The following is a 10,989-nucleotide window of genomic DNA, read 5'->3' as shown; positions in this document are numbered from 1 at the left end:
ATTTCAATGGTGGAAATGTTCATGTTCATCTGCTTGTAACACCTGAAGTTTCTAAACAGCCTCCTGGATTCATTTTCTTCATTTATATTTACAATCGCAATGTCCGTCTGTCCTGGAAGAGGGATCCTTCTTCTGTTCCTCTTCCTGAAGTCTCTTCATTTTTATCCCAGTTAAAAGTTATTTTGGAGAGCTTTTCTTTTTCCAAAGTGAGTGTCTCAGGACAGAGGGTGTTGTATGCTGTACTGATTTTAAAGTACTTTGAGGCAAATTTGTGATATCGAGCTGTATAAATTAAATCAACTTGACATTTTTAATGCAAATGTATATGCCCAATATCAAGCACAGAGCTGCAATTCACAAGTATTTTCATGATCAAATAACGTGTCATTTGTTTGTCATTAATTGATTGGTGATAATTTATAGATTAAATCATTAATCGTGAAAAAGACTCATCACAAGTTCTGAGAGGTAAAGGTGTCATCTTAAAATTGTTTGACCAACAGTCCAAAACATATTAAATTAATAACGAATAATTAATATGAAGCACAGAAAAGCAGAATATTCTGACATTTTTAAGCTGGATCAAATATTCAACAATTTTACTTGATTGGGCGAATTAAGTAAGTGTTATTATTTCAGTTCCAAACAGGAACTTTGACATTAAAATGACTGGCAAAGTGTTTCTGATTTTTACAGATGTGTGCAGTGCCTTAATGTCTCAGAGACATAAGTCATCCACAGAGAGCATGTACATTTTTTATTTATTTCTCGTAATGCAAAAATAACCAGTCGTATGAACTTCTTTTGCATTTTTTTAGGTTTAGCATGGTCAAAGAAACATGCTTCTTTATAAAGCAAAGCTACACAGTCAAATCACTGTCCTTATATTCCAACAAATAACACAAAGTGATTCAAGAACAGTATCAGTATAATTGTTGTCTTTTTTATGGGGAACACAAAAGAGTTTTACCAAAAACACGCTTTTCCCCACATTGTCTTTTCTTTCAGTCAGTTAATTTGGCAAGAAAAACATTTGTCACATTGACTGTCACTGGTCACACTTCATGGCAATAACACTCATGAATGTGACTGCATAGTACCCTTTTATCTCAGTACCAACAAACACCATAAACTTTACAACACTTAGAGTACCTTGCACAAGCATAATGATCTGAAAGTGACCTCTGTCCACTGTTGCCTGTGCTATAACACACTGTTTTTAAAAGGGGACCATGAATCTGAAAGAAATTTAAAATGAACAACCTCCACTTTAATAAAAGTAAAGGACACAAGTCTCCAGTTTGCAGAGATTAACCAGAAAAACAAGATGTCATTTGACTAAGTGTAGCTTTCTGTCAATGATATGTCAAACGTTATGTCCTCTTACATTTCAAAACATATTGGACAGACAGGTCTACAGGAATATGAGTGTTTAAGGTTTCTGTGGTAAAGACACCTTGATCCCTTTGTATTTATCTTTAGCACATCAATGAACAATCTGTCGTTGATGTATAAAACATGAGGTAATAATGTTTGGGTGGGATGTGACTGTCCGAGGAGCCAGGTGTGTTTGAGTACATTCAACACTTCCTGTTGCAAGAACATTATTGTATAATATACTACATTAAAGGAATAGCTCGAACATTTTGTGGAGTACGGTTATTTACTTTCTTGCAGAGAGTACAGTAAATATGAAGCTAGAACCGGTAGCTGGCTAGTTTAGCTTAGCATAAAGACTGGAAACGGCTAATTATATTTAATTCGTTGAATTAGTACAAAAAACAATGCGTAAAAAGGACAACTTGTTGTTTAACGGTTGATAATTGCCTTGCTGTTGCAACCAGTGGAGACTCCAGAAAGTTACTGGTCCCGGACCAAGCAATAGTCCAGCACACAACCCCGTGAAACATGTTGTTTTTCCACCCCAGGTTTTGTACGGATGAAACAAAGAATACAGTGTGTTAATTGGAGCGCATTACAGGTGTTGGCGGATAGATTTTGTTACCTTTGAACAAAGCCAGGCTAGCTGTTTCCCCCTGTTCCCAGTCTTTATGCTAAGCTAAGCTAACCGGCTGCTGGCTGTAGCTTCATATTTACTGTACACATGAGTATACTTCACATCTAACTCTGCAACAAAGTAAATTGGCGTCTTTCCAAAAATGTTGAACTTTTCCTTTTGGTACATAACATGAAAATGTATATATAGTACAATATGCAATACAATGCCCATGCCTCTTCTTTGTTTTAATGCTGTACAAGGTGATGCTTTTCAGTCTTCACACAAATACATTTGGTAACAAAGTCTGAGATTTCATTCCACAAATAAAACGTGACACAACTTAGGTCTCATCTAAACAACATGTCCCAGATATAAAGCTCTGCCTGCAAAAGTGCCACTGCTGTGGCTTCGTTTTAAACAAAGCAGAGGGAAAACACACAGAGCTTGGGTTCAAACTGAGTCACATTAAGGATGATATGGGAGGAGGTAGTACAGGCACATGGCCTCATATAAGAGTCTGATGTTTCATTAAAGCCCTGTGTTTTTCTCCAGTATCGGAAAGAGAGAGATCAGATGGAGGTCAGAGCAAAACTGACAAGTGCTGCAAACATACGTGTGTGTGTGTGTGTGTGTGTGTGTGTGTGTGTGACGTGTATATCTATCAGTTTGTATTCATAACATTCAGTTTGTACCGGATATGTAATCTTTGTGAGCTCTGACTCAACCCGATCTGATCTCAGTCTGCCTTACTCTGGAGTCAGCTGGCTTCACTGTCCCGGTACGTAGGGCCAGCTGATGGAGCTCCCCGACAGCTGCATGTCTCGGATCAGCGTCTCGATGGGTGTCTTGCCCACTAGCCGCATGAAGAAGAGTTGGGAGATGAGGTTGGCTGGCACGGCGCGCAGAGCCGGCAGGCGCAGCAGTAAGCGGCCAAAGCGCTGAGGCTGGTTGGGGTACTGCAACCTCTCGTACTCTGTTAGGGCCACCTGGGCCTTCTCCTGTAGGGAGTCCACATGGGCTGGGTCTGTCAGACCACATGCATCTGTCAGGCAAAGAAACACAAGATTATCACCATTTGAGTCTTCTGTTGCTCTGTTTTTGTATATTGTATATATTATACTTCTAGCTTCTTTATCCGTATGTCATTTTAAATTGTAAGTTCCTGCTTTACTTACATTTTTGGTCCCTTTAAGGAATAGTTCTACATTTTGGGGAAAATATGCTTATTTGCTTTCTTGCGGAGAGTTTGAGAAGATCTAACCCTCTGATACCCACAGCTCGTCTTTGTTATACTTAATTTTTGTCAAGATTAGACAAGCAAGATATAACAAGTTTCCAGTCTCTATGCTAAGCTAACTGGCTCCTGGCTGTAGCTTCATATTCAAAGGACATCGAGGTGGTACCAACCTTCGCATATAACTCTTGGAAAGAAAGTGAATAAGTGTATGTCAAACTACCGTATTCCTTTAAAGGAAATTGTCTCTCTTTTTGTCCTCCTTCAGTGAGGTCAGAGGTCACATTCAGTCAAGTCAAAGGAGCCCTGTCAAAATGGACCCTGCCTAATACATCATACAAACTGTTTTTTTTTTGGTCTTCTATAAAGACACATGGGATCAGTTTACAGCAAAGACATCCAGTTACAGGAGCTTTAATCACCCAGATAGCCCTGCAGCAGAACCAGACTTACCGGGTGAAAAGAGTGCAATGGCCTTGAGGCAGCTGTACTCGGCTGAGTCCACCTGCAGCCTGTTCAGCTTGTCCACCTGGTCTTGGAAAACCCTGACCTGGTCCATGAAGGACACCACTCGCTCAGCAGACATGGGAGATGAGTGGAACCCGGCAGCTGCCAGCAGAGGAGCCATGTGTAGAGGCAGAGCAGACTGAGCTGCGTTCAGGATGAAGAGCTCGCTCCAGCTCAGCCTCAGCAGCGCCACCTGTAGAGTTGAAAGAAAGGGTGAGTCCCAGCAGGCATTCGCACTTTGTCATAGTAGGAAAAGCAAAAAAAAATGGCTATCTGGAGGTCAGGACCAAGAAAGGTAAATCACATAAAGGTAAATCTGAGGGGCCACATGTCGAGTAAAAGGATAAGAAAGAATAAAATCAATGTCTCGGTGTCACGCAGACCGGAAGTTTCGCAGTGAGCTTTAATATTTGCACATGAATTTTAAAATAGACTCCGTAAGGTGGTTAAAAAAACAAAACAAAAACAAAAAGACAGGAAAAGAAAACAAGTCACAAGGTACTGTATGTCTTGACTCGCCTGCTCTGAGACTGGAAGTTCTGGGAAGTATGGGATGTTTCTGGCCCACTCGATGGTGCTGAAGAGGAGCCGGGCAGCCAGCTCACAGATGCTGTCGATACCCATGACGGAAGCTCCGCTGGCAGATGCCTGCATCTGGGCCTGACTGTACGGGTTCACGTAGCGGCTGCTGGGGTACGGCTCAGCTCGGAGGAGCTGGGAGATGAGCTCTGACACCGGCTGCCCATTAAAGTAATCCGCCCCAATGGGACCTGGCACTGCACCTCCAAGCCCACCAGCCAGGGAGTTGGGACTGATACCTGAGTGAGATGGAGGGATTCGTCCTCTCTGGACTGCTGCAGAAAGACAGACAGCAGAATGAGGATCTGAACAGCCTGGTGGAGGCGTGTGTGCTCTCTGAGAAACAGGTCCTTGTCCCCTTTGACTCATTCACTCAGTAAATTACAGTTTTCAGTTTGAATTTTGATTTGAAGGTTGTAGAAAATAGATTTACATTTCTAAAGTAACAATTGAAAGTTTCAGTCAAACTCGTCACATTGTCGCTGTAAGGGGTATCTAAATGTTCTCAACCCTTAACTGTTTCCTTCAATGTTTCTAAAAAAAAAACCTGTCTGAGGTTAATGGAGCGCTGCCCTCTCTGCACCACACTTTAAAAACCACCACTGGCTGTTTTTCAATATAGGCTTTAGTTTCAAAGGCCAAAATCTCACTTAAAGCAGCGAGCATGTGCTTCCCCGTCTGGGTTAAAGGTGAAACAGACGTTCCCATCTAATGTGGAAACAGCGCAGTCTGCGTCATGGGCCATGGTCAGCGTGGTTCATTAATAACCTGGCTCAATATAACCCCTGTCAGACTGTCACTGAACATTATGTATGGTACAGCGGCTCGTGGTGTCCTCTGATACAGGCTGAAATACAAGTACGGTTACAGGGAACTGGAATACAATTACAAATGCTTTTGAAATGATGTGATAATGAAGGTAAGATTGCTGGTATGAAAATAATTACACCAGGGGAAATGGGAATCATCTTTTCTTACTACTAATCAGCCGTGCAGAAATTAAGCATTAAATGGATATATATATATATATATATATATATATATATATATATATATATATATATATGCTGTAAAGAGACTCAGACGTCTCAATGTTTTGAGTGAACTTGTCAACTTCGAGCTCCGGGTTGACAACATGCATTGGTTGATGGTATAAATATTGTGCTTGGATCACTGGCAAATGTCAGTGATCCAAGCACATCTGTCAAAATCACATTCTGTCAAAATCAGCATTTTCTCTGTGATTTCTTATATTTTTGTACGTGTGTTTCTAGGTATTTGTGCTTTGCTGAAGGGTGTTTGTACATGAATCAGGCTATTTGTTGGTATGTAAAAGGAGAAGATATGATTGGTTTGAACCTCAGTGCTAGAAAGTGGCTTCGTACATATACTTAAGTACAATTTTGAAGTATTTGTACTTTGCTTGACTTCCATTTTATGCTACTTTATCCCTCTATTCCATTCAATTTCAGGGGGAAATGTGGTATTTTTCATTTTGCACTACACTACATTCATTTGACAGCTGCAGTTACTTTGACAATCAAGATAATATATAAATAACATATATACAACATATAACCTCACTCTTAGATTTTTCACCTCTTGCAATTAAAAAAAACAAACAAAAAAACTCATTCACGTGTCTTCTAATCCTAAAATAAACACATTTAACCTGCTGTGCAATGGATGACAGAGCCTTGCTACCTTCTTTGCGCATTCCTACACGGAAACATTTCTTCAGACGACAGTATTGGCACTGGTTGCGGTGATGCTGGTCGATTTGGCATTCTCGATTTGACCTGAACAAAGGAAACAAACGATGAAACACTTAGTGAAGAGCAAAAGAATAATAGTCACGGTTAATACCACAATAGTAAGATGCTTTAAGTGAGTTTCTAATAATGAAAGAAGTTTATATTTACATCTTTGTCTTCCCCCTCTATCCCCCTCACTGACTCCCATGGTGAGTGAACTATGTGAGCTCTGCGAGGTTGAAAAGCTGGCTGTGACCTTTGTAAATCATAGGCCGTACCCGCCCTTGGTTTGCCTTTTACACCAGAACGAGGTCTGCCAACATCTCACCGAGAGCGTTTTTCAGACGTGACAAACTGAGTGGAAAGATGCCTTCCATTCAGCGTCAGTGCATTATTATGTGGAAGAAACGACTACATTCAGAGGCTGAGAGTAGTCTTAGTAAGAGCAGAGAATTAAGTTGCAACATTGGGTTCCTGTGGTGAAGAATAATGGAAATGTTGACCTTCTGAGGCAATCCATCCTCACATGACTGACCTTCAGGGCTTTCATTTATTTTCTTTTTTCCCCCCATAAGCCTGTTTGTGAGACACACCCAGGGCTGGAGCATATCACTCTGACTGATGTCTGGAGAAACGGACTAATCTGCTGTGTCTATTCACAAATGTGAACGTCGGAAAAAAGCCCCACCCCACATTTAGCATTTAAAAGCAGTATATAAACATTTACTAAATGGTTTATAAAACACTATAATATAGTTGTATGCAAATATAAGGACATTTTAAGTGTTTATTGATGTAGATTATTCGCCATCAATTATATCTTCTCCTATAAAGACATATTTTATATTATTACGATATTGTTGCTCATTATTTGTTAATACCCTAACCTCCAACCTCCAACAGGATGAGCTATATTTGTTGACAAATACATGAATAACATTAATATCTGCTGACAACTATACATACTTTACAGTGTGTTATTAACAATTTGTGTTCCCAAAAGTGTTACCAAAAAAAGACACTGTCGTCACACAAGAAGAGCAAGCTAAATGAATTCTGTGTCCTTTAACTCTATACTGTTCAAACTATAAACAAAACAAGACATCACTTTGAATCTCCCAGCAGCCCTCACCTGCAGGAATAGTTGAGGTTTCTTCTGATGCTCCTTTTAAAGAAGCTCTTGCAGCCCTCGCAGGTGAACACACCATAGTGCTTTCCACTGGACTTGTCCCCGCACACCACACAGTCCACCACGCAGGCCTTGTCCTCGTCCCCGACGTCTACGTCGCTGCTCCCGGCTTGAGGCGAGCCCTCCTCTTCCTCCCTCCTCAGGTAAGCCTTCTCCCCCAGTCCATTAGTGTCCCCGTTGGGGTTGCCCCATCCCCCGCTCACCATGGCCATATTCTCTGCACACGCAGCCCTGTGAGTGGATCATACACAGACCTGCCCCGTCCCCCAGCCTCCGACTACCCTTTAAAGTCTAAAAACTGATCCCAGACAAGAAAACAGCTCCAGACTTTTATTAAAGTCAGGTTTTGTCCGAGAAGATCTCGAAGTGGGATAAAAAAGTTGTCCCGGACTCTCCCGTGTTGACCTTTCTCCCCTTTGCCGTCTGGTTGTAATGACCTGGAGGTCCTTCCCAGTGCTGTTTTCTCTCTGGCTCTTCTTTAATCCCTCTGCTCTCTCTGTTCTTGTCTTTCACCCGTGTGTTCTCTGTCCTGACCTTCGATCAATGGCTCCCGAGGTCTGAGAAAACTTCAGACACGCATTGAGTGGTTCAGAGTTCAGGCAGGAGAAAAGGGTGCAGCCTTGCTCTTTTCACTGGAAACAATAAATTACACTTTGACTCTGTCTCTCTTTCTCCTTCCCTCCCACTTTCTCTCTACGTCCACCCCCCCCCCCCCCCCACCCTCACCCCCGGAAGAAGTAACAAAAAAAACACCTTACCTAACCCTAAGCATAGTAATATGGAACAAAACAGAGTCGCTCTCCAAATGAAAAAGCGTCTCTCTCAGTGCTCGACTTTCTCCCAAAAGGACAAGAAAGTGGGAGGAAAATAAAATGCAGCTCTCCTTCAGGCAGGGTTAAACTGCCCTGCCCTCTCCTCAAACTTAGAAACTAGTCCAACCAGTTCCTGCCGTGCAGAGGTGTTATCTGCTGATCTGAGGCAGTTCTAGTCCATACGCACTCTTGACTTGTCTGGGCTGTTATAGAAGCAGAGGTGATCTTGATGAAGAGGAAAAATAAGATAATATTTTGCTCTGGAAATGCAAAGTCCCACAGGGAAAAAAAAGACGAATGGGGAGTTTTGGAAATTGGATTCTGTTTTTCTTCTTGTCATTCAGAGAGGACCCGACCACAAAGCCTCATCAGCTTTTATTGAAGTATTTTGGCCAGGAACACCTCTCTGACCGATAAATAGCCAAAAAGATCCAGCTGAAACTGATTCCACACTTGATATTCGAATAAGAAGTGGTGAGAAAGACAATACACTCCTTTCACTCGTGGAATGATGTCTTTGTGGTCTCTGCAGCTACAAAGTTCATCAAATATGTCCTCCTCTTCTGTGTCTGTGGTGAAATGATGTTTTCTTGTGGCTCCCCCAACTCTTCAGAGCCCGTCGTGTCAGTGGCTCGAATGTCACAGAAAAAACAAACAAGCCAAAACAAAAAGCAGGGTTGAGAAACCTCCTCCTCTCTCAAAGCTCCACAAAGTGTTGTCTCCTGTTTTGTCGGTGCTTGTCCATCCAGCAGTGACAACCGGAGGCCAGAACTTCTCCACATTCCCTGTCAGCAAGTCAGGGTGTACTGTTGCACCATTTACTATTCTACCCGTCCTTTTTTTCTTTTCCGCCTGTCTTTCTGCTGGCCCCGACAGGAATAAATTAGGCAAACAAGCGCAGGAAAACCCCGGTCATGGACCTTTTTAGTGAAAGCCAGACGCTGCAGTAGAGAGCAGCCCTGAGATAGCCTCCTCTCCTGCTCCTCTCAATCCCCTCTCTGTGTCTCTGCCTCGCTCCCTCCTTTAGGGAGAGTGAGCGTGTGTCTGTGTGCTGAGGGATTTGACACTGCTATTCAAGCCCTGCCGTTGCCATGGCACTGGATGCCTTATAAGGCCAGCGGAGTCAAAGAGCACAGAGTGGGATGCAGCCACACACACACACACACACTCACACACACACATTGAAAGAATGCCTGGCTGCCTGACTGGCTGCCTGTTTCCCCCCTGACCCCGGGCCAGCCTGGAAGCAAAGGGGGAGTTAACCCCAACACTGCCGTAAGACAAAGAGGGGGGCCTCGGGTCGACACACAGCGAGCGCATGGCACTCACACTCATGTTCTCCACTTCACTCTAATCCCAAAGAATTTTTCCGACTTTGCTGACCCAATAATAACAGGGAGGGCCTGTTGTTGTTGAGCAACTTGTCAAAAGGTTATATGATACGCCACTGGCTCTTTTTCACACCTGCTGCACACACTCACTGGTCCTGAAGGAGACCCTGGTTAACTGCTGCCTCCTGGATGATTATGGTTGAGTTTTTGCGTCCACATTTGAAATGGGGTGTTCAGAAGTTATTGGCAGCGACACAGATGAAAGAAGAAAAGTTGAGATATTCTGACATTTAGTCCATCCTCTCTATTCTTTACCCTTTACCCTCCTAGCTGTTATTTCTATTTCTAAATGCAAAAAGAGAAATGCAAAACACAGCAACAGTCAACCAGGGTCAAATTCCTTGTACGTGCACACATGCTTAGCCAACAAAGGTGACAGAGCCAACAGAGGTTGGATGTCGTTGTTTCCTGGAAACCCTTTTTCCTGTGCAGGAGGTGCTATACCTTTCTAAAGGGCACGCACGTTGTAGGACGTGTTCATGGTGGATGATGGGCATACGAAACGCTGGACTTTGACGGTGGTAACTGGGGTTCACATCCTGGTTCCTGCAACCACAAACATGTTTCATCGTGCTTTAGTCGCACTGGGTGATACTGCATAGGAAAACCAATGAAACACATTGTCAGTGAACATGTTACTTATGTGTTCAGTATCAACAGTTTCCCCATTATGTTGATAACGCGTACCCTGGCATCTCTACATTTCCTTCAAAACGTATTTGCTGTTACAGATTATCAGTGTATAGATGTATTTCATTTAATAGACAGGTTGACAGTGCGTAGTAATCCTCCCGTTTTCAACTCATCTTGTAGGTCATCTGTCGTCTTGGCAGTCTGCAGTGCTCCTGTGGAATTTCTTGCTTTCTTTGTCTGTCATACAAACAGTGTTGTCATGTGAGGGGAGGACAGAATAAACTATCAGGGCCTGCAAGGTTTCCAATAACAGCCTTCAAATTTAGGAGAAAAACAAATACCCACAGAGGAGGTATTTACTTCCAAGCATGCCTGGTTAAAAGAACCTCGATGTACCAAAAAGTGTTTGCTCATCGCATGGTTTTACAGCAATTTCCCCAGAATGACAAAATATTTTGACCTTTAAAGGAATGTTATGTCCCTCAGAAGATGCATGAATGTCAAAGGAGCAAAGAGCTAAAAGTTGATAACAAGGCTGGCAGGAGGGGGAAGGACTTCTCTTGCGCAACTTTGTGTCCGTGACGTTAATTTGACCTTTTTGAATGTGAGCATAAGGTAACTTTAACCCACATCCGTCACAGCGAGACTCATTGTGCATGGATAGGCCTTTTGTTTGGTTAAGAGGTCAAGCTAAGCTGCTGTAAGTTGAATTACTGTTTTATTTTAAGCCCCTGTGTATGTGTATGAGCAGAGGTTGGATCATTTTGTATAGATTTGGTTGTTGAACATCTTTAAAGAGTAATATCTTAAATATCTTAATCCTAACTGTCCAGCGTCCAGTAACCAAAAGAAACGTATTGCATTTATTTTGTAGATATCCTCTACACAAGT

At 42.4% G+C, this 10,989-nt stretch overlaps 1 protein-coding gene across 2 annotated transcripts; it reads right to left on the bottom strand.

Moving 5' to 3' along the window:
* Positions 1-761: 761 nt before the first annotated feature.
* Positions 762-7,931, bottom strand: LOC306776900 (nuclear receptor subfamily 2 group F member 6-like). Of its 2 annotated transcripts, none has more exons than XM_079267792.1 (5): positions 7,206-7,931; positions 6,024-6,118; positions 4,260-4,594; positions 3,687-3,933; positions 762-3,041 (listed from the first exon to the last, which is right to left on the bottom strand). In XM_079267792.1, the coding sequence occupies exons 1-5, from the start codon at positions 7,472-7,474 to the stop codon at positions 2,767-2,769; spliced, it is 1,221 nt and encodes a 406-aa protein (XP_079123918.1). In that variant the 5' UTR covers positions 7,475-7,931; the 3' UTR covers positions 762-2,766. The 2 variants fall into 2 exon arrangements, with proteins under 2 accessions (XP_079123918.1, XP_079123919.1); XM_079267793.1 differs by having other exon boundaries at positions 4,260-4,591.
* Between the last annotated feature and the right edge of the window lie 3,058 nt (positions 7,932-10,989).

Source organism: Melanostigma gelatinosum (assembly GCF_949748355.1).
Source record: "Melanostigma gelatinosum genome assembly, chromosome: 4".
NCBI lineage: Eukaryota > Metazoa > Chordata > Actinopteri > Perciformes > Zoarcidae > Melanostigma > Melanostigma gelatinosum.
This window is presented reverse-complemented; position numbering and strand designations above follow the sequence as displayed.